The 25451-nt window shown below is 35.5% G+C and overlaps 2 protein-coding genes across 4 annotated transcripts in view; one reads left to right on the forward strand and one right to left on the reverse strand.

Annotated features, from left to right (window-relative positions):
* Positions 1-25451, reverse strand: part of LOC138706330 (protein spaetzle-like) — a 137556-nt gene that overhangs the window by 38368 nt on the left and 73737 nt on the right. For all 3 annotated transcript variants that reach the window (XR_011333966.1, XR_011333965.1, XM_069835466.1), the window contains exon 2: positions 481-547. Coding sequence is in view for 1 of the 3 variants with exons in the window: in XM_069835466.1 (XP_069691567.1) it covers positions 481-547 (67 nt within the window). In the remaining 2 variants the exon portion in view is untranslated. The remainder of the gene's footprint in view (positions 1-480; positions 548-25451) is intronic.
* The window catches only part of LOC138705713 (serum response factor homolog A-like), a 31814-nt gene continuing 22856 nt past the window's right edge, over positions 16494-25451 (forward strand). The window contains exon 1 of the mRNA XM_069834284.1: positions 16494-16620. Within this exon, the coding sequence (XP_069690385.1) occupies positions 16494-16620 (127 nt within the window). The remainder of the gene's footprint in view (positions 16621-25451) is intronic.

Below are 25451 nucleotides of genomic sequence, written 5' to 3' on the forward strand. Positions count from 1 at the left end.
ATGGGTAAAAATACTTAGAAAAAAATAATTCCAGAAGATTACCCTTTGGGGCAAGTCTCTCATTTCACACATCAGAATATTAAAATATAACTAAGAAATGAATAAGATGTAAACAAAAAATTATCTGAACTTCAATCACTCTGTGAAAACCTACATTGAACGTAAACAAAACAAGAAAAAAAAAAGAGATGGCGTGTTATAAAGCAATGGCAGAAGTTGTATAGAAGCAAAATTAGAATTGAAAAAAGATCGGAAGATTGTATACAGGGAGCAGAAAATAAAGTTCTAAGGATAACTAAAAGTTGCTTGATTTAAATATCCATTGATTATCAGAATAACTTTGTGCACGATTATATTTAACGTCTAAATAATGTTGCTGATTGCCACTACTCTTCTATTAATATCAGTAAAATAAAGAGATTTCGTAGCATGCTTCTTCCGTTTCGATTAGGCTATAACTTAATTTCTACTGGTTCTTACCACTCAAATTTGTTGCGTAGTTTTCCTGATTACCCCGGTTTTGTGGCCATGCATCTGTAGTAATAACCTGTAAAGATAAGAGAAATCGTTAGCGGTTGGGCCATTAGAGCGTTCTGATGGGAGGTTACATTAATTTGTAATAAATGGTATCTGAAAAATAGTATCTTCAACGATTCTATTTTTCGGTTGACCTAAGTGTCCAAAATTCAGAATAATATACAAAAGAAGATTCAACTCATCACTAAAAACAATTAAATTGGCTTTCTCTATACCATATTTATGTACTTCACATGAGGAGGCGAAACCTGGCATGTGAGCTGTGCAAGAGGCGAAAGAATGAGCTATCAGAAAGAGAGTTTGTATCATTATGGTTAATACTAGGGCATTCGGTAAGTAGTGACAATAATGCTGTAAATCAATACTTCTAGCGGTGACCATTGAAATGTTTTACTACGTAATAGAGCAGCGATTGTTTAATAAATTTGCAATATTGAAAGTCTCGAAGTAGCCATATTTTGTATATACAATGGCTGTTTCTGATTTGTAGTAAACAATACAGCTCTAAATGTACGAATAAAGGTGCTTCACAAAATCCAAGTTGCAAGAGAAAAACATGCAACTCAGTGCTTTAGGGCATTAAAAGAAGCCTGTGGGATAGAAGTCCTAACATACTGAACTATTGCAAGTTGGGTGCAAAATCAAGAGTTGACATCCGAAGAGCTTTAGATTGATCAGTGAGAGATATATCCAGAAATGCTGCTGCAGATGGAGTCCGCCTTCTTCCAAGAATTTGGAAGGAGACTATATTTGAACGATCTTACTAATAAAAACTCTATATACAGACGTTTAACTGTCTTATACAATGAGTAGCTCGTTTATAAGTCGTGTGTAAATTCCTTACTAATGATCACTACATACATCGTGTATAACAGTATAACTGTTACACAGCTACGTCATAGTTTCGTTATTACTTCATTACGAAAGGTAATATAATATCTGAGATTCTCTGTTGCATCCGTTAGAGCGCTCTAGTGTGCCGTGTTAAGTATCGATAGTACAACTGGCACTAAATTTTGGTCAAAGAGTACAAGCTACAGCAATATTACTCTAATTATTCTATGTTCTTTGATTTGTTCTTCTGTGGTTACAAGGCAGCAATCATCATAAAATGACAGTCGATAGCTACGAACAGCTGTTAGAGGGGCGGCCATTTTTTCTCTATATACAACGCTTAAACAAGGAGTTTCGTGTATATAACTACTGCAAAGCAATTCCCATTGTATAGTTACAGACTGTTTATACGTCCATCGCTTATGCATGGTTTATTAGTAACGTTTTCTGTCCCAACTCTGCATAAGTCTCGTATAAAAACTATACACGGTTTATTAGTACTACCGGATGTATGTAATGACGAAAGTAACCTAATAAATTTAGTGTGAAACAGTAACTATGTTGTCATTACTTTTCGAATGCCCTAATATTATACGAATCTACCGACACGGAAGTTCATCTCAGACTAAAACCTATCTTTCTCACCCCTCCATATCCATTAGTGATATAGCCAAGGCACGTGATAAGGTCACAGGACAGGTCTTTCCTCCTCTACTGTATTAACGAATACGTTTAACCCCTGAATATTGTAGTTCATGGTTTAACGGAGAAGAACTCGGCATGAAACGCATATTGCAATTTGCAGAATGAAGTGTGTGAAATCGAAAGAATGCAGCTGTGATTGGTGGAGACAACCTGGTAGTTTGGAAGTCTGCGTCATGAGGAGCGTGTAATTATGCCACACAAATCACTCGCGGTAATTGTCGATGGCGAGGCTCCCGCGTAGCATACGGCTGCTTGAATTAGGATACACAGTTCTAGGTATGACCAAGTGCTATCTATGGCTGTACTAAGTACTTTAAACCTGAGATCTCGGTGTCATGAAATTTTCGTAGTTTGTTTTATCACAACAGTTTAATAATTTCTCTATAATTAATTTCATCGTGTTATCAGCTGTATTTCTTTTTGTAGCTTATTTACTCGAACTACTACTCATAAACATACCCAAATTAAATTATTTGGTGTGGAGCCAAATAATAAAATAGAGTTTTGTTTTCTAATAATATATCATGCAACGAACCCATAATGGTAGTAATTAAGACGCGAGTATGTTTATGAAACGAACGTAGGCGAGTTTCATAATTTTCTACGAGCGTCTTAATTACCATTATAGGCAAATTGCATGCGACTGTTTTTGTTCGACCATAATTAAGTGTCTAAGTTTTGAGTTTTTACAAATATCTTACCTTGTTACTTTATTGATAATGCAACGGTGATCATGAGTGTATTTTCAGCGTGTTCCCTACTAGTGCAACAGATGGCAGGCACGGAGCACTTTTGCGTCTACGCAGTATTTATCAATTTTTTGCAGGGCTTTGGTTTGGAGATTTTAACCTCAAAGCAACACACATTAGAACGCAGAAAATAACTCAATTTATTAGAATATTATTATATTATTATCGCTCCTGCCATTTTGGGTTGTTGCTTTCAAGGCTTGCGTGTTGTTGCATGTGCGATATTAACATACTTAGTTAAAAATCGATAGTCGAAATAACGTAATTGGTCGAATAAATAATGTATACAAAAGCAATTTTCTAACGTTATTAAGCCTAATAATGTAAGGTTAGATACCATATTTAATGTTTTAATTTGAACGGTTTTATTACTTGTAATTCATTTTGCATAATTTCAAATAAAATATCTATAGTTATTATTAGTTATTATTTTGCTATTTATAGATAAACACTTAAAACATTTAGGGTGCTATTCATAGACATTCCGCTAGCCCGCGCTACGAGCGTGCTAAACTAGCCCCGGCTATCGACTGGTTACTTGTACAGGATTCATATCATATCATATCTCTAACACTAGTTTATGAATATGAAAAACGCTAGTTCGCTGATCATCCACCGGAAGCCCGCGCTAAGAATGTCTATGAATATGGCCCTTAAAATTTATGGATATATTAGAAGTTGTCGGTGGTTCATAATGAGATTTTAGGCCAAAGTACATAATTTTCTTGTCAAGTAACTGACAGTACTATCAAATCGAATGGGTTCGATGGTAAGATCTGAAACAATATTATACTGTACAGTATTGTGAACATTCGCCCGAGCACATATAGTAGGATCCACATCAGTTATGTGTAGGCCTAATCTTAACAATCCTTACCGCCCGATCAGTGACGAAGGGTGGAAAGATATTTGCAAAGGCCTAGTCCAGACGATCCTATCCGAAATTTTTAATTATTTTCCGTGAAAAACAAACACGAATTTTAGATTCGATTTAGTCAAAAAAATTGTAAAATTTTAACAAAAAAAAAAGTCTATAAGATAAAGTTATAAAATAATTTTTTAATTAACATGTAACGTTTTAACATAAAATCAGTGCTTTTTTTTTTACAACGGCTAGGTTTACGTTAATTTTACAATATTTCCATTGCTCTTCTTTTTCTGGTAATAATACAAACCACTAACATTTCGATTCTAAATAATCGATAGTCTTTCATGGCACATGGAAGACAAAATTTTATTATCGATAGTTTTTCTTTGGTTGACGTACCTAAGTCTAAGTCCCTTTTTTTGTCGATAAAAATACAATTGAGATTTCTTATGAATGTACTGTATGTAACTACCGGTATATCAACATGTCTATGAAATAGCTTCGACAATTAATTTCTTTTCCTTCAGTCGCTCATGTCAAAATTGTTGGTTACTGAAAAAAGTTATATTTGAGAAAATTTTAGATTTTTATATCTGTCGGGCCTGTCATGTTTCTGAATAGGTCTCTGGATGTGTGGTCTGCATGGCCCAGGGTTACCGCTGAGACAAAACAGAAGATGACAGGAGACAAACTCCATTCCCGTGGACGAAAGATAAATCTTTTCCATTGTTCAAGCTGGGAATTGAATCACAAATGGCTTAGGCGGGAAAACGCATATGCTATCCCTAAACCAAGATGGAGGACGATTTTATCACACGTCAAATATTTGCATTTATTTGCGTAACGTTCTAATTATTTTGCAGTCTTCAAAATTTTAATTAATAATAATAATAATAATAATAATAATAATAATAATAATAATCTTCTCTCATTTATTTCTTTATATTAGTCATGGGGCTTACTGAAGATGTTCTGGAGTTCATTTGTTACGTCGATGATGATGGAAGTGATGTTTCAGCTCTTTAGGCAGAGGAACCTTCTGGAGCACAGCTGGTCGATCTCTGGAGAACATGGTACATTCCGTCAGGAGGTGACTTGGCATTTGTATAAAGTTATCTGAACAGTTGCAGATTGGCGAGGGAATTATTTTCGTTTTGTACAGGTAGGAACAGAAGCGGCCATAGGCGGAGTTATGGGGGACACTGCCCCCCTGAACTTTTTTTCTATTAACGTTAGAAAATATTGAATTCAAAAGATTTTTCTTGTTTTTGTTTATGATTAATTTTCTGTGCTTAAATAGACGAATTAATGTCTTCAGACCATGTGCCTGGACTATAATATTTATTTTAAACAAGCTACATTTGCTTTATGTCCCAAAGCTAAAGACGGGAAAACAAAATTATCTTGTGTGAGAGTGCAACGAACTGTCATGCTCAGAACACAGAAAAGAAATGTGTTGAATGTGCAAAATGAGGATGTTCTTATCTTATGTAGGTAAATTGACATTTCACTGAAAACTACTATTTTTCCGAAAAACTTTTGATGCCAGGCATGAAAATGAGGGGTCACTCATTAAAATTCGTTCAGCCGTTTTCCCGTAATTTCCATTACCAGTTCAAATTATATAGATTTCTGAATGTATAAGAATTTCTATACCTCATTTGAGGAATGGAAGCACTGTAATGTTTCTTTTGTAACAGCCTGTACTCATGTGTTAGAAGTCTGCACGTGTTCATGCAGTCACTTGGAGAAATATAACATACTGCACAACAATGCAGAAAAAATAAAAGTGATTCCGGTATAATGTGTAAACTTAAAGACGAGATAAATAAAATAATTAGAAATTACATTAATATGATATCTAGCTTTTTGAAATAAAGAGATAAATTAAATGTAAAATTGTCTATATATGTTGTTACAATTTTACTTTCAATTTATTGTTGTGAATATGTTATGAAAATATCGATCGGTGACAACATGTAACACTGTAAGAAACATGCCCCTCGAAAATAAATGATTATATTCCGATATACTGTACCACGGTCAAGCTATAACGAGGGAGGGAGGTAAACGATGTCCCCCAAACCTCGTTATATCGGGATTCTATGGTTTTGCTTTGCCGCCCCCCCCCCCCCCAAGGTACCGATTCTCTCTCCGCCTATGGACGCGGCCATGGTTGGTTAGGAACTGAGTGATGATGTGGTTTGGCCATAGAGAGAAGGAAATTCGATATATCTGTGCCTTTCAATATTCCTTTTATCCGTGCAGTTTAGTGTCCACTTCTCATTTGCATACCGTATGTTAAAATGGGTACTGTCACCATTATTTATAAAATTGTAACTGTTTTCAGTGTTTTGTATTTTAATGTTCTACGTATTGTTCCATACATTCTATAAAATTTGTTAATTTTATATTTACATCTTCTTTGTAGCAGTAAGACTTTTTTTTATTATTCAATTTAATAAACCCTATTTCGCCCTGAGGTATATTAGGGTTATAGTTGGCATAAAAATACATATTTTATAACCAATAAACAATAGTAAAGTGATAATATAAAATAGTGATCACAGTTACAATTCACATGAATTATGTAGAAGCATGCACATTAGTGAAAGAATGGCTCTTGTTAAAGATTAATGAGATGTTTGAGGAATAATCAATATAAAAGGTATACAAGAATGTCTAACCATTTCAGAGTAAATCACGATCTTAAAAAGATAATCAATAGTAGATTAATAAAACAAAGTTTCACTTTCAAATTAATACTTGATTCATGAACAATGAAACAGTTAAGAGTAATAAAGAGATATTACAAGCAATGATTTACGGTTACAAGTTACATAGTACATGATTCAGGAACAATTACAATAATTAAAATATAACACAAGTAATGACTTACAACTGACGAATACCGAAATTCTTTAAGGGCAATATATAATGGTAGGGGCAATACAAAAGATTTAAAAACAAATGTAAACAGTACAAATGCAAACAGTAGAAAAATGACTTAAGATTACAAATTAAACACATTCTTTTTAAAGCAAAGGTAACAACAAAGATATACTAATAACAATACACTGACTGTAGTTACAGATTAAACACATTATTTTAAAAACAAACACGCAAAGGATTAATAGCTATTTTCAGGCATCATTCAAAGGGACCATGACTGTAATTCACATCTTCTTGACGTTATTTCGTATATTATTTTGTGTTTCAATCTATTTCAATTTGTTATTTTTCACTGTAACAACAAAAATATGTTTCATAAAGCCTCAAGGCATTTCTCTATACTTATTGTATCACGGTACTTTTTGTCAATGGCAACCTGTAATGGTTATAGGATGAAATATATACATAAATAAAAATAAAATAGTTATTAAACACATTATCAGTAAGACAATTTAATAAAACTAGTAGTAGTAGTAGTAGTAGTAGTAGTAGTAGTAGTAGTAGTAGTAGTAGTAGTAGTAGTAATAGTAATAATAATAATAATAATAATAATAATAATAATAATAATAATCTCGTAAAGGGTGTCAAAATATAATGTTGAATGGTAAATAATAAAATGATACGACAATCGAAGTCTATAAGCAGCGAAGTCTGAGGTGAAAAGTATGCTAACGAACAAACGAATGAATCATGAGCGATAATCCCACTGCATCGATCTGACATTAGATAAGATGTAATTAGGGACACGAAAAAGGGTAGTTTGTCATTGTTGTGCAAGCCATCGATGCCACAGGTGCCGGCATAGGTTGCGAGATGACCTCGAAAAGCAGAGGGCATTTGTCGCGAGGTCGGGTCACAGTTTTATTGAGCGCTACTGACTTCGACTTCATCTGTCACGAACAGACGATGAGTCATCACACTGCAGTCATGCTAGTATTCGCTTATTTTGTTGAACCTGTACAACCATAACAAAATATTCCATTACCACTGATAATAATAATAATAATAATAATAATAATAATAGTAATAATAATAATAATAATGAGGTAATTTAAATATTTATTCTGTGATATATATAAAACCATTAAACATTGAGAAACCTGAAACAGCTATTATTGTTAACAAGAATTGTTAGAAAAATATTTCGTTAGTCTATTCTTAAATTGGTTTGATGTCTGACAGTCCCTGACATTACTCGGTAGGGAATTCCAAAGCCAAGGAACAGCCACAGTGAAAGAATATGAATATGAGGATGTTCGGTGGGAGGGAATGGATAATATTGAGGAGTGTTGTGATCGTGTGTCTAGGTTATGATGGGTGGATAAATTTTGAAAACGAGACGCAAGATAGACAGGAGTGGAGAAATGCAATATGTGAAAGAGAAGGGAAAGACAATGTATTTTCCTACTATCTTCTAGATGGAGCCAGGACAACATTTCGAGGGATGGTGTTACATGATCAGCCCGGCGAATATTGCAGACGAAACGGACGCACATATTATGAACACGTTGTAGTCTCTGCGCCGAAGTAACGCTTAGATCAGTAAACAGAATATCACAGTAATTGAAGTGGGGCATCACGAGTGTTTGCACTAACATCTTTTTCAGAGAAAAAGGTAGAAATTTCTTCAATCGTCAATTTTTTTTTTTATTTCAGTAGGTTATTTTACGATGTTTTATCAACAGCTTAGGTTATTTAGCGTCTGAATGAGATGAAGGTGATAATGCCGGTGAAATGAGTCCGGGGTTCAACACCTTCAATCGTGAAAGCGAGTGGATTAATGAGAATACTTTTTTGCAGGTTTCTGCAACTTGAATGTTCCAATTTAAACTTTTATCCATATAAATACCTAGGTTCTTTACTGATTCACTGAACGGAATTTCGGTGCCGTATATTTTGTTCGGAGACAAATTTGGTATGGTAATAGTGCTTAACAAACGTGAATGGCCCACAATTATTGACTGTGATTTACAGTGTATTATAATAGACATCACGCCTGTTTTTTCTCTTAATTCTGTGATTAATTGTTGTTCAGTCAATTGTCCGAAGACAGGTTTGAACCTCATAAGTAACACCAATAAGGCATCACTCAAGAGGCAATTAGGCCAGGAGACAATGGGGTAGGGTGGCCAGTTCCTTTCCCCCCTCCAATTTCAGTTGTGTTGTCTTAATTTATTGCATAATGACACATTAATTCCTATAAAACGTATCGATAACATTCAGAAATATTGAATCCATGTGTGAAAGCACCACTTAAGCCTGTCCTTGTTTGTTGCTGGATTACTTGCTGTTCAACGACCTTGCAAGTCCCACAGTTCATGTGGGACGAAAGATCCACAAAACTTGCGCAATTAATGTTGAGGCGTAGGCTCCACTGTTTTCCTTGTTAGTGCAAAGCGCCTCTCAGACCGTCAGGTGTTTTTATTGCACACGAGATGGAACAAATTTGTCACGGCTTCGAACAAAGATAACATTTCTTCAAACTAGTTTTCTCATTCCAGCAACAACTTCTTCGCGAAAATGTGTCCTTTTCTTTCGAACGAATTACTTTATATAACTTTATCTATTTCTGTACCGTAAATTACTATGTGAAGTGTGTAATTAGTACACGCTCACATGACACCTTGGCTGGAAATTGAAGTATTTGTACCGAGAATAAATACATATATTAAAAAAGTCTCGTGTAAAATTATATTGTGTTAAATCTATAATCTTCGCACAACATTTATCTTAATCGAATATTCTAGAACCCAGATCCTAATAATAAAAAACAAACAAATATAAGAGTCTGAAATGAAGCCTTTAAGAAGAATTTATGCTCTTCTTCATCTTCTTCAGTCTAGTTCTTTCGGCTACAGAAATTTCTCTGACTATCCTTTGTTAGAGCGTTTATATTTCTTCTGCCTCTAGGTTTACGTGTCATAGAAACTGCTATAAGTGTTCCTTTTTCACATTTCAATATGAAGAATTTAAATTTTATTCTAAATCATCCCATACGAAATACAAACTTTCAAGAAACATTTGTGCTTTACCTGAAAGACTAGATTTGCATAATATATACGTCACTGTGTACGTTAACAGAAAACCACAATTCCAAGTCACACAGAGATTGTGTGCATTCGATGTGGGTCTCTGGCGTTTCGTCAGCCCACGCGAGTTGTGTGGATATAAAGGGAAAAGTTGAGACGGTGTCGGGTGGAGTTCCCGGGTAGCTCAGTTGGCAGAGCGCTGGTACGTTCAACCAGAGGTCCCGAGATCGATATCCGGCCCCGGAACAATTTTTCCCTTGAAATTATTCAAATCTGCTTTACAGGGAGCTTTACCTGAAAGACTAGATTTGCATACTAGGCCTATATACGTCACTGTGTACGTTAACAGAAAACCACAATTCCAAGTCACACAGAGATTGTGTGCACTCGATGTGAGTCTCTGGCGTTTCGTCAGCCCACGCGAGTTGTGTGGATATAAAGGAAAAAGTTGAGATGGTGTCGGGTGGAGTTCCCGGGTAGCTCAGTTGGCAGAGCGCTGGTGCGTTCAACCAGAGGTCCCGGGATCGATACCCGGCCCCGGAACAATTTTTCCCTTGAAATTATTCAAATCTGCTTTACAGGGAGCTTTACCTGAAAGACTAGATTTGCATTTCAAGAAACAATTATAAATGTTTAGTTCAACAGGCTAAAATATAAAATCAAAGAAAAATATTAATTTTTGTCATTTTAAGAAGATGGGGTAACACGAACTCAATCAGAAATCAAATAATTATAATCAAAACGCAGGTAAGTACCAGTACATTGACTGGAAGAGACAGACAAGCAGATACAGTGATAGGTAGACAGAGATAAGAGACCGACAGAGAGGAATCCAGAGACAAATACTGATAGGCAAGTTGGCAGGCAGAAACAAACTATAGAGTGATTCACGAAAATTTATCGTCACTTACGGAGCTTATTTCCGAAGACATTCTGAGCAAAAAATGTCATATAAACATTTGTCCTAATCTCAATATTTTCAGAATTACACTAATTTGAAATTGTTTGCAAAATATCATTATTCTTTAGTTTTAAGGGTAAATAATATTACAAATACAGAATGAACTATTCAGGAGTATCATTTCTTTAATTAGCTAGAATTCTGAAGCTAAAAATGTGTTGTGAATTCCATAGTTGCTTCGTACAGATTTTTTTTTTTTTTTTTTTCGATTTTTAACTACAAAATTACATTTTTCTTATGCATTTATCACACAATTGTTACAAATCATGCCACTATTGTAAATTCTTCAATACTGCACATTAAGATACATAATTAAACTGCAAAGAATCAATTTCATAAAGTCGTATGATTTGTAACAATTTTTGTGATAAGTGCGTAAGAATTATATAATTTTTAGTTAAAATTGAAAAACACAATCTGTACAAACTAATTAACAACACATTTTTAGCTTCAGAATACTAGCCAACTAAAGAAATGATACTTCTGAACAGTTCATTCTGTATTTGTAATATTATTTTACCCTTAAAACTAAAGAATAATGGTATTTTACAAACAACTTCAAATTAGTGTAACTGAAAATATTGAGATTAGGACAAATGTTTATATGACATTTTTTGCTCAGAACGTCTTCGGAAATGAGCTGCGTAAGTGACGGTAAATCCTCGTGAATCACTCTGTATATGTAGAAAGGGTGGTACCGAGCGAGATGGCTCATGCGTTCCGCATGTGGTTCGATTCCCGGGCCGATCAACCTGTGTTTTTTTCAGTGGTTTTACACAGTTACTTAGGCAAATGCCGGATTGGAATTTTCATTGCCACGATCCATTTTCCTTCACCTCCCGTGTACAGAAAGAATTCAGATTTCATATTATTCATCTTCATCTCATTCCATAGACATATTCAAGTCAAGAAGAATATCTTCGTCCTCTTACGAGGAGGAGGGGTCCTCTCTGCAACCGTTTCTGGGTTTCCAGCCTTTCGCAATGTCTCTGCCAGGATTCATTCCTTAAGAGCACTTCCAATATTTTCCAAGTGTGGAAATTAAAGTTTGCATTTTTAATTTTTCTTCCAGTTGTGATTACAGGCTATCTACAACGAGAGGAAAGAGACAGAGTGCGATATCATATAAGGAAGTTGCACTGAGCGCATAATCTGTCATTAGGGTCACAATTTCAGGATACAGCGCACAAACTCTCTTTCTTCCTGAAACATTCTCGTGTAATTTTCCTCATCTTTGCATGCAAACAAGCAATAAACCCGTGGAATATTACATGGTTATAGTAACTTCATGTGAGGTATAATATACATTTGGTAAAATATCGAAGGAACGCTTTTAAATATTCTATCTCAAAGAATGGTATTAATTCTGTTAGTGTATCATTAGTTGTAAACATTAAGATTCTATCATTGTTCTCAACTCCGATCATATTGGAGGAAATTGTTCTTCGAATAGTAGGCCTATGTTGTTATAATAATAGTATTATTATGGCTCTAGAACCGTGCATTATTGTTGAATGTGCGCCGTTAATGGATAATTTCTGTTTTATTGTCTTTTCACAATTAATTTTACTGCTCTGGAAGAATATCTTATGTACATTGTGTAGTTATTCACGGATTACTGCAGTAAATGGTAGATAAAGACTTTTCTAAAGGTAGTAATACTTTTTAATAAATTCCCAAACGGAACAAAACATATTCATCGTAGCCAATTTTACAACAAAGTTACAGCAATATCTTCTTCAGAAAGTTTTGTATAAACTTGATGAAAGAAAGAATAGCCTAAGATAACATTAATGTTTGTTCCACGTAGGCCTACCATTGTATGGTGAAATTCTGTATCCTTCCATTTTGTAGTCCACATCTGTGGAGTAACGGTCAGCGCGTCTGGCCGCGAAACCAGGTGGCCCGGGTTCGAATCCCGGTCGGGGCAGGTTACCTGGTTGAGGTTTTTCCCAGGGTTTTCCCTCAACCCAATACGAGCAAATGCTGGATAACTTTAGGTGCTGGACCCCAGACTCATTTCACCGGCATTATCATCTTAATTTCATTTAGACGCTAAATAACCTAGATGTTGATACAGCGTCGTAAAATAAAATATACGTTCCATTTTGTAGACTATTTTAACTTCGCCAGAAACTTTAAATCGTAGTACTCTTATTAAAATTGTTGTTGTTGTTATTTATTTTAGTCTTCTTCTTCGATAAGGAAAAGTTACCATTAGAATGTTGGCTTTGTACAAAATATGAACTTCCCATCTAAGATGTCCGTGGTTCGATTGCAGACATGGGCAAAGGAAGAAATTTATCTTCCTTCCACGAGATTGGATACTTTTATTTTCTTGTCATGTACTGTTCCGTGTTGTATCTGCGGTGGCTCTGTGCCCTACTGACCAACGGTCAGAAAGGTCCGCAATGTGTGCTTGCCAAGTGCTGGTCCATAGTTACACACCCTCCCCTAACCACATTGGATTTTAAGCCGGTAGGAAAGAAGAGAAAAAAAGATATGAGAAAAGAAAGAATTACTATTACTATTATTATTATTATTATTATTATTATTATTATTATTATTATTATTATTATTACTATATCATCATCATTATCATCATTTATTATCGTCATTCTATACCCTCAATATAAATGTGCATAAAAATGATTTTTATACTCAAGTATGACTATTAATATTACTATTTTTGTCACTGTTTTATTGTGTATTTCACTTCTGGTAGTGTGGAAGAGAAGGCCTCATGGCCTTAACTCTACTAGAACAAACATAAATAAATAAATAAATAAATAAATAAATAAATAAATAAATAAATAAATAAATAAATAAATAAATAAACAAATACATATATACAGGGTGTTTAAAAAATGCGGGGCATAACTTCAGGTATGTATTTCCCACATGTAGACAATCAAAATAGTTTATTACAACATGTGTCCGGAAATGCTTCACTTCCGAGTTATGGCCTTCACAACATTGAAATTCACCGGAACGTTTTTCTTTCCGCAGGTCGTTGTCATTGCAGAAGATGTTCAAAATGTCCACCTCTTGCTTGAATACAGACCTCACATCGATGTCTCATTGACCTGCGAACACGATCCCAAACTCCAGGAGTATTGCGTATGTCCTCAGAACATGCCACAATTCGATACCGAAGGGATTCCAAATCAGGCATCGGAGACGAATAAACCAGTGATTTTAAATGGCCCCACAAGTAGAAATCGAGAGGGTTCAAATCAGGTGAGCGTGGAGGCCAAGCAATTGGGCCACCTCTACCTATCCATCGATCAGGAAACCTTCGATCCAAGTACCGGCGAGCCGTACGACTGAAGTGTGCAGGAGCGCCATCATGCAAGAAGTGAATGTGTTCACGATTGATCAGTGGAGTGTCTTCTAAAACATGAGGTATGGTGTTTTCCAGGAAGTTTGTGTACGCCTGCCCCGTAAGTCTGTTTACAACTACATGGGGTCCAACTGATCGGTCACCAATGATACCGGCCCACATGTTGAGGGAGAACAGCACCTGGTGATGAGATGGAACAGTTGCACGTGGGTTTTCATACGCCCATACATGCTGATTGTGGAAATTTGTTAGCCTATGCCATCTCGTGTGAACTGTGCTTCATCTGTAAATAATACTAAGGCAGGAAAGTTCGGATTTACACCACACTGCTGCAAGAACCACTGACAGAACCTAACTCGTGCAGGGTAATCTGCTGGTGACAGGGCCTGCACACGTTGCAAATGATAAGGATACAATTGATACCCTTTCAACAGTCTCCAGACAGTCGTATGAGGAACATTGACTTGCAACGCTACCCTTCGTGTGCTGATAGAAGGAGTCATGTTCACAGCCTCCAGAATCTCCTCCTGTACTTCTGGAGTTGTAGATCTTGGTCGTCCCCTTCCCAAACCAGGAGAGTTAAATTTTCCATACTCGCACAGACGGTAATGGAGACGTACAAATGTCTTCCGATCTGGACATTGTCGCTGTGGGTACCTCTCCCGGTACAAACGACGAGCCAGCGCAGCATTGCCGTCCGCCTTACCGTACATGAAGTGTATCTCTGCCAGCTCTTGATTTGAATACATGTCGCACAGTCTAACGCCTACACAACACTGAATGTAACCTTCGCCTCGGAATGAACTGTCAGAGTGCCCTCTTAATGTCTCCTTTGACGGCAACGACCTGCGGAAAGAAAAACGTTGCGGTGAATTTCAATGTTGTGAAGGCCATAACTCGGAAATAAAGCATTTCCGGACACATGTTGTAATGAACTATTTTGATGGTCTACATGTGGGAAATACATACCTGAAATTATGCCCCGTATTTTTTAAATACCCTGTATATCTCCGTAACAGTCTTTTTCAACTGAATTTCTCTCTTCAATGGCTTGATTACAAGACGCACTCCCTCCAAAAATGTTATCAGTTGCACAAAAAACATCATATTTGTTATTTTCATCGGTAAAATGTTTACATCACTTGATGTTATTTCGGAAGGCAAATTTTCATGCCAATGACACTGGACCTTATGAATGATGATTGCCATCAACTAGTGACTTGTTTCTTGTTAACTACAAATAATTCTGTAAATTCTATCCTTATTTCACTGAAAACATTTCTATAAAGGTTTATGCTGCAAGCTAAGGCAGAAAACAGTGCACAACAGGTGATGGACATTACATCTTGCGACATAAGATGTAGGCTACTGTAAACAGATTTGTTTTATGATCATAAGTATATGAACAGTAAGAACCAGAGGGCAAGTTTGTTGTGAACTAATTTTTGTGTTCGTAATGTCTGCTGGCAATGATACACAGTGGACAGAATGTTGGTGTACAAAGAATACGTGTTTATGAGCATAATGTGTTTCTCTGGACTTCATGAAAAGTGGACAATAAATCACTGGACGTATAATATAGTCCTGCATTCATTTGCTATCCAATAATATCTTTTATTGTGGATACATATTCATATCATTTATAATGTGAGAATACATGTTGTTATAGAAGTTCCAAATGTTTATAATAAAATCAACAGCAGATGTGCTCAAAGTAAGGAAGTTTGGCACGCCTTTGTTTTAAGTAAACCCTCTCGAACTAATTCCCAGAACGACTTTGATTCCTACCTAACCCTACAGTGCTGTCTTTCATATCAGGTTGTATGAGGAAAATTAGGGGCATTTGCAAATACACACCTATTTCTAGGTAATCGGAACTTCTTGGTATAGGCTGAGGTTAACAAGAGAAAAAATTTAAAAACAATGATTTTTAAATATGTGCAGTATCCAGACAGTTTATGTAACTCATGGAATCACTTAAAAGCGAATGTCTGGCTAGACGTTCTCAGTTCCCGTTAATGCGTTACACAAAAGGTTCTTAGAATTAAAACTTGGAGGCTGTATTTATTGTATAATTGGTAATTACTGTAATCTAGTGAGATGTGTGGAGGAATTCATAATTGATCACAAAGATACGGACTAGAACAGCTATCCATAAGAAGTTTTCTAATAATAATAAAAGACTCTGCGTTGACCTATTTAGAAAAAGGATTGTACCTAGTAAATTTATTTCAATAGCACTTCTTTGTTAGTTATGTCAGCATTACGTTTCTAATTATTTTCTTTTTATAATATTACATTATAACTAGAACACTCAATATTTCTCACCTAACAAGCAGAGGTTCTATATCAAAATTTAAATATCAGTGAGTAGTATATGGATGCCTACCAAGTAGGATAAAGATTGGTAATATTGTGACACTAATAATATTATGACAATTATTTTTGAGAATTTTTTACAATTTTACTGAGCGAGAAGAAGATCGGTTTTTTACGTTAACGTATTAAGACAACCATGGGGAAAAATGGCTCCGAAGGGCCACAGCACTCAAAGCCTCCTTACCTCACTCCACCGACCATCCCCTCCACCGACCATCTCCTCCTCCTGGTGCTTCATAAAGACACGCTTCATTCAGTGGCGGGTATGGCTTCGATCTCGGGACGTCAGTTTCAGGAAGAGTGGCAGAAAGAATTTTTTGTTACTTGCAAAAAGAAAAAAGTCTGCTGCTTAATATGCGGGTTTAAAATTGCGCATATAAAACGCTTCAAAATTAAACGCCACTTTGATCGGAAGCATAAAGCGGACTTCGGTGATCTTACAGGTATTTATTTACAATTTTAAAAGCTAATTTCGTAATATTTGTGAAAATATACAAATCAAGATATGTTTATGGTATTTTCGAGGTTTAGTTACTTATTATTTGTTAAGTATCTGGACCTGAACTTACTTATTTAAAACGTTGAGTGCATATTAGACTTATTTGATGCGTTCTCTTTCCAAGAAAGATTTTCAGAAGTAACTGCAATGGACAAGGAGATGTGTCTGTTCAATAATCCATTTATATTTGATGTTACCCAAGCAGCAGAACCACTGTAGAGATGCAAACGAGTACGCCAATAAAGCGTTTAGGAAAAAATGGATTAGATCTCTTTAAATACCTATTAGAGGAGCAATTACCTAATCTGCGCACATTTGCAATGCGTATTGTATCTATGTTTGGCTCAACTTACAGTTGTGAGCAGTTTTTTTTTTTCCCAAAATGAATATGACCAAAAGTATCTCCAGGTCTAGGAACACAGACATGCATTTAGTTTCAGTATTACGGTTGAGTTCGTCTACTTTAGAGCCAAATATATCCTTTTTAATTAATAACAAGAAACTCCGAGGGCCATAAAAAATGAAAACTAGCAGTATAGCCTATAGTAGTATTTTGTTTCATTCATATCTCATATGTTTTGTTTAATATGTTTTAAATTTAAATGACAATAGAGCTTAGTTACTTTCTTTATTGGTTTTAAAAAGAAACAATTTATTATGTCGATCACAAGGCAGTTCAAGAATTTTTCCTGCACATGATAAAGAAATAGTTATACAATTATTGAAGAATATATAATTTGCCTAATCACAGTAGGTGTCTGTAATAATGTAATATTGTATGACACAAATGTACTTCATATAAACGCAAGACAGTAAACATTTGGGAACAAGAAATAACAGCGGAGAAATTACTGATGCGCAAGATGTGTTGAATCCACCACTGCACTTGACTTAGCAAAACAATTGTGTTACCCATCGCCTGCCAATCAAAGGAATGTGGGGTGAGTAGGAAACGCTCCCTCCCTACTTTGCTGATAGTTCCCATAGCTGTATTAAGGGAATGTTCGAGGACAAGTTGCTGCACAAAACCGGTCCTTCTCTCGCTCAGTAAAAGTGTAAGAAATTCTCAAAAAGAACTATCATAATATTATTAGTATCACAATATTACCAACCTTTATCCTACATAACAGGAGTATGAGCAAAAAGAGAGGAAAGGGAGAAGTGTTAAGAGAAAGAAGAGGGTGAGGAGGATAAAAGAACATGAATAGGTGGAGGGAGTATGCAGAGAAAGAGTAAGAAGAGAAAGAGAGTGAACGAGGACAGAAAAAAGAGTGAACGAGATGAGAATGTGAATGAGTGAAAACAATATGAGAAGGATATAAACAGAAGTTGAGAAGAAGAGAAAAAGAAAGTTGAAGAAGAGAGGAAAAAAGAAGCAGAAGAGAAGAGAAAAAGAGAAGTTGAAGACAACGAGCTAGATAAACTCTTTCTAACTCGTTGGTTGAAGATTAAGAAAATTAAAATGTGAAGAAGAGAGAAAACGAGAAATTACAGAGGAGAGAAAAGAGACATGGAAGAGGAGAGAAAAAGAGAAGTTGAAGAGGAAAGAAAAATAGAAGTTGAATAGGAGAGATAAAGAAAAGCTGAAGATGAGAGAAAAATAGAAGTTGAATAGGAGAGATAAAGAAAAGCTGAAGATGAGAGAAAAATAGAAGTTGAAGAAGAGAAATTAAAAGAGAGAAAAATAAACGTTGAAGATGGGAGAAAAAGAGAAGTTGAAGAGGAGAGAGAAAAAAAGAGGAGTTGAAGAGTAAAAAAAAAGAGAAGTTGAAGAGAAGATAAAAGACAAGTTGAAGAGGAGATAAAAAGATAAGTTGAGGTGGAGAGACAAAGAAAAGTGGAAGAGCAGACAAAAAAAAATTGTGAAGAAAGTGGAGGAGGTGAGAAGAAGAAAAGGGCAGAAAAGAGTAGAAAAAGAGAGTAAGAGGAAGAAAAGAATGTTTATTCATTAATTTGTCGTAAAGTTCCTTTGGAAATATTTGTAATTTTTACTGCCACAATTAAAGAGTGTGATCCCAAATCGCGTTCAGTCCATTTTTATGAAAGGACTGGGCTAGTTTTTTATCCACTAGTCTGACTGAGCGAGTTTTCAAGTAACATGCACAATAACACAAACTTTTAGACAAAGATTGGCGTTGTTTTGGAAGAAAACAAACTTAAAATATGATAGAGGTTTCAAATATAATCATATATATATATATATATATATATATATATATGTATATATCTTTAAAATGGTCAAATGGACTGAAAGGGTTCTGGGATCACACTCTTCAATTAATGTTAAAGTGCTCCTCGCAGCAGCAGCAGCAGCTGATAGAAAAGGTACGCTCCGATTGGTCCAGAAGGCTCCGCAATTTTTCCTAGGGTACGGTTTCGAATGAAAATAATAACTGTCAAGTGCAGGCCTGGGCGTTATTAATTCGATTGAGTCAGTGCAGACTACCACTTAACTCCTTTATCCACTTTCCCCGGCCAAGACGTTATGTTCCGAACCGATACCAGCACATAGGTAGGCAAGCAATGCTGAGCGATGGATTGTAAAAGGCAGGCATCATAGCTTTCGGTTCTCGCTGGTTGCCTAAAGTCCACCACTGATGCACACTGCCTGAGCGTTTGTTTCTAAAGGGGAGTAAGCGAAAAGGACATGGGCGGGGGTATCTTCTTTCCTTTTCTCTTATGCCCAGGGCTGGTCAAGTGCATAGTTACAATGATGTGGAAGTAGACATCACTATAATGTAATACGATTTTCTTTTTATCTCGAGAGTCGTATTTATGGCTGTTTTATTTTATTATAATGGTTACTCCAAAATGAATAAGCCTACAAACATGGGTTGGGAATACTTATATGAATAACTTATAGGATTATTATTATTATTATTATTATTATTATTATTATTATTATTATTATTATTATTATTATTATTATTATTATTGTTTTGTTGTTGTACTCTGCAGAGCGAAAAATTAGTAGTTTACAAATCCCTTATTCATTATATCGGAGAACCTATTTTCGCTACAACACTTCACGTATCACGTACTCGTGAATGAGGTCAATGATTTTATTTTCATAGGTTGGTAATTATAACACCACATTTTCCGTCGCATTTTACAACATACGATATTGAATACTGAACTCTGATCGTAGTCCAGACTGCTGACTGGAAAATATATACTTGGTGACTAGAGTGCTTTAAAATGTGCTCCAATTAGTATTAAAACTTTTAAATAACTTTTTTAAAACATTCGCCACTTTGTTTAGGTTTGATTTTTTTTTAGGTTAGACTCTAATGGTCATGGCATATAGAAATGCGAAATCCTTTTTACATAGTCGCTGCGAGTTATTCAGCCTGACAAGTATCGTGTAACCAAGAGTTTTCATCTTCAAGTGCCCTCTTTTTGGGGCAATCCTTGTGCATCGTTGATTTTCATGTAAATTATTGTTTAAGGAAATATATTACATTGGCCAGTTTTAAGATGTAAGAATGTGGAGAATAGAAAAGGGCACTGAAGTTTCTTTGAAATTATTCGCCGGCATTGGTTGTGTTTGTGCTCAAATTGAGGCGGTAGCCGGAAAAAGGGCCCATAAGCAAAAGTCATGTTTCGAGAAAACAATGATTTAAAAATTTATGTGTATGTCATTGCGATTTGGATGCACTTTTATCAACATAACAATTGTCATGCTGTTACAATAATATTTGTCTACAAGTTTTTGTTAAATAATATATTCCGAATTTAATAGTGTTAATAAAAGAATAAATTTTATTGAAGAATTTTATAGGCCCTTTTTCCAGAGAAGTTTATTTTATCAAAATACTTTCAGTATGATTATATTTTAGCAAAATTTGATATCATCATTGAACGGCGCACATTACAGAGGTTTACGATTTCATAATCATTTTAGTAAAATTATATTTCTTACATATATCTCATAGTTATGTCATAAATTGTACCGAATACGTAAGAATCAAGAATACCTATTGGGTACAGAATACAGATTACAAGTTATTTAATATTAATCTAGAATGGATTCACACTCAGTGCAGTTTACACTTCAGTGCACATCCTTGATGGACTCTCACTCACTTTGGGAATCATCTAAGTACATTGATGTTTTCTTCCACTCTAACTCTTCTCTCTTCAATATGTTTTGTACTTCACATTCAGTTTTTCACCAGTCTTTTCTTTGTAATAGTCGCAGAATAACCCAAAGAGAATCTTGATATTTAGGTTTGGGTTGGTGGACAATAAAGGATCTTGCTATGTGGAATAGATTGCAGGTATGACTGCAGTAAATCCCATTGTATTGTTGTTAATTTTATATGGTCTGTTTTCATGAGAACTCCCTTTTCCCTCAAATCTTTCACTTTTTAATATTTTCCCTTTTATTACTCTCAGTCTTTTGGCAAACATTTTGAAGATTTCCAAAATCATTTCACGACACACTTCTTGCTGAACACCACTTCGACGCAGAGAATATGTCCATACATTTTCACGACTTACTTTCGGATTTTAAGTTACGGTACATTTATGACAAGTTTTTTTTTTTATAATAAGCCTGCCACTGTAGCATCCTGCAGTATCTTTGTTTGCCCACTGTAAAATATATTTCGAAGAGATCTTTCCGTTCATCAGCAGTGAACTTGGAGAAACATTCCTTCTGGCAGCAGGAGGTAATGGGTGCAAAAACTTACCTTCAACAATAGCACCTTTCGAAGTTAGATACGCGATAATATATATTGTTTGTTCATTTTTCTGTCTTCCCGTTTTAAGTTCATTTTTATGTCCTGTCTCCTCTTTTTTCGTTTATGTTCATTTCATTCCATTTTGAAACAATTCAGATCGCATACAGATCACAACTGCTACACACAACACAATTATACTGCCTGCAGTGCCTGCCTCAAACTGTGTTGATGTTTGCTACATTTCACAACTACGCAAGAGTGCATGGGTTCATTCAATTAGCTACCCTGCCCTCTGTGTACAAGATATTGAAACGAAACTATGTAAGCAAGTAGATTTTAACACGGAGAATCGATTTAAACATTCTCCCGAAAAAGGGCCTATAGACCCATGGGCCCCTTTTCCGGCTACGGCCTCAATTACAGCGACGAAATGCTCTTCCTTTCATATAAAGTTAAAAGTGGTGCAAAATCAACCTAAACACAATTTACCTAAAAATCACGCTTCTAGGTGCAAAATTAGCTGGCGGAAAATCATGTACCTCCAATATATTGCACAAGTTACATACACGAACTTAATGATACAAATTGAACTTGTTTTGATACATATATTGCCGGCGGTAAGTACAAAGTTAACAGGATAACAAATTTCAATGTCATCAGCCTGGATTGCCTTCAGTAGACAGCGATGAGTGTGCAAAGAGCAGTTTGTTTAGAGGGATTCCCCTGATGGCCACTAACCGTTCGACGCACATTCGAATATTTATAGAAGCAACAAGAAATAGCAAGGCCATCTGGTAGGAGATTCCACGAAGTAGGATATGTTCAACACTTCAGGAACCACCAAGTCTGTTATGTAATGTAAATAATGCGAGTGAGCACAGCCGATCGCACCGGGTGTTTGTTAAGTTAATAACTCGAAACAAATTTGAAAATAAGAAAAACGAAAATGGAAGGAAAAGATATAACGGAAGAAAAATGGGAAAGAGGAAGGAAAATGAAAAAGAAAGAAAAGGGAAAATGGGAGAACGTGGGGGAAAACGAAATGAAAGCAAAGGAGGGGAAAGGGAAGATGAAGGGAAAACGGAAGAAGAGAAAAAAGGGAAGAAAAAGGAAGAAAGAGGAAGATAAATGGGAAAAGGAAAAGGGAAAAAAGAAAAAGGTAAAAAGGAGGGAAAAACGAGAAAAGACAAATGGAAAAAGAAAGAAAAAGAAAATGATGAAAAAAGAAAAGGGAAAAAGGAAGAAAAGGGGAAAAAGCAAGGAAAATGGAGAAGTCTAGAAATTAAAGAAGAAAATAATAAGAAATAACAATGGAAGGTAAATGAATTAAAGAAAAAAAGAAAGAGAAGGAAGCAGGGTAAGAAAGAAAAGTAAGCATAGATAGAAAAGATTCTCATCGTTAGCCGAATGACTAGAGAGTTGGCTTTTCATGCTGGTAACCAGGGTTCGAATCCCGGCGGGCCCAAGTGAAATTTGTAGTGGACAAGAACGGCACTTGGTGGTAAGTTTTCGTGGAGTACTTCATTTCCCCAACCGGCATTTCACTATTGTTCTATTAATAATTACCATGGAATGCAATGTAGACAGCTTCCTGTGGTGCACCGAGGGCAACGCTACGGCGGCAAAAACAACTCAGTTACAGTACATCACGCCGAGAGGGAAACGCTTGTGTGAATGACAGCAAATTGAAGCACCCAAAATATGGACAGTGTAGAAAGGAATGGAAGAAATGGAAATGAATATAAAACGGAAAATAGGAACAAAGAACACAGATGAAAGTAAGAGGAATGGAAAGAAAGAAAAGAAGAAGAAAAGAAAAAAAGGTGAAAGTAATAAATATTTTACTGCGCATTGAGGTGGATTTTAGAAAGTGTGATATTCCATGGTCGAAAACGGATCATACTGTAAAACAAGGAAGTCAAATATATAGGATTATTTAAATTGGCTTGGTGTTGTAGGATAATATAACCTGGAGCAACGAAAAAAACTCCGTAAATATTTGTGCACATCAGGAAATGAGTTGCGGTAAAACCAATAATATTTCAACGTGACTTGCGCACGACGTATTCAAACAATAGAGGACATTTACTTTACAGCTGGGGATCAACAGATTGGACAGAAAACGCTGCGGTCGAGCTGAAGAAACAGTAGCGAGGCGTACGGATAGACAGGGTAGACGATGTCTATCCTGTAAAATCTCTGTAAAACATTTAAATTATGTCACTGTAGCTTAGAAGTAAAGTAGAATGTGCGTTCGTATAATAATTTATTTACTCATTTTATTTTTTAGTTACTTCGATGAAACTAGATCCCTCACTATTTCGGATAAGTCGCTGAGAAAGACAATCTCTAAGTGAAACGCAATCCTTTCCAAAATCCTATTGAAAAAGAAGCAGGTCTGGTACGCAAAACCCCGCTACTTCAATACTGCTAGCACGTGGTTAATGACACCCGAAAGACCTAAACTCTACCAGAATAAATAAATAAAAAAAAAAATAAATAAATAAATTAATTAATTAATTAATTAATAAACACTAATTACAAAGCTCTCCGTATAGATCGTTCATTCGACCCGTACCAGGATGTTCACCAGTTACATATAAGGAGGGAACACTACCATTTCTTAAGAGAAATTTTCCACTAGAGTTCATCCCTCATCTATGAAAGATAACAGGGGATTTGTAGAATCCATATAATTGCGAGGGTGGAAGCTTTAAATGGTTGACGGTTATGATATTGTACGGGTTTGATGTTTGTAGGTTATGTTATGTTATGTTATGTTATGTTATGTTATGTTATGTTATGTTATGTTATGTTATGTTATGTTATGTTATGTTATATGTGAAATAAATAAAATTAAAGACATGTTGCATTATTAAGAGTTATTTTATTTGTAACCTTCATGTGAGGCGTGTAGTTGCAAAATCAGATACATCACTTTTTTTTTTTTTTTCGAAATGAGTTAATGTTATATTTCATATCTTCATATGATTCTACAACTGCTATAGCACTGTTATACTTCAAAGCCAGATACATCACATGGATTTGTATGATGATAAATAGTATTGGTTGCAAATCCTTTGTTCTTTGCAAACGTTTTTTTCCTTCATACTGAAAAATTATGTTTTAGTACCGTAATGTATCTGATTTTGCAACTAAACGCCTCTTGCTATGTTGCGGGTTGCATCGGCTCGCTGCCGCTAAGAAACACTGATATGTTGTGGGTTGCATCGGCGACCTCCCTCCTGGAAAAAGATGTGCGTAGAACAGTAATTGTAGCGTCTCATTTTTTTCGAATTTTTCTTGAGACCGGAATGTTACAGTCACTATAAAACCGATAAATATTTATTTCATTTCAATACTGAATAGAATTTATCAACTTATCAAGCTATCTCACAATATCGGAGTTCAAATATCTCGTAAAATTATATTAAAATCATTAATATATTCCCAAATCATATCTCTAAAATTGAAACACCCTGTATGCTTCCAACGGGATTGCAACACGACTCTAGTTTACCTTCGGATGAAGACCAACAGTGTCTTAAAAGCTCTAGTATTGAAGATAAAAGTGAAAAAAAAAAAAACACAAAACCCATTATTCAAGGTGAATTTCCATGTATTTAGTCACATGAAGAGAATGAATAGGTTTAAAGTGAATGTAGGAGGAACAGTAGCGGATCGTTGCGCAAAGCTTGAGCAGCAATACTCCAATCATCGTCAGCATCTCTTTTCTCCACTTACTCTTCTCCACATCGTGAATTAGACGTTATTGTCTGTAACAATCTACGCGTTTCCAGCCCGACCTTTCTTTGAATTTCCTACATCTCTCTTTTCAATAATTGAGGGGGTCCCGGCAAGAAAGTGCCAAGCCACATTTTTGGCCAAATTGAACTATTCATGACTTCTC

This window comes from Periplaneta americana, chromosome 9 (assembly GCF_040183065.1).
Source record: "Periplaneta americana isolate PAMFEO1 chromosome 9, P.americana_PAMFEO1_priV1, whole genome shotgun sequence".
Lineage (NCBI taxonomy): Eukaryota > Metazoa > Arthropoda > Insecta > Blattodea > Blattidae > Periplaneta > Periplaneta americana.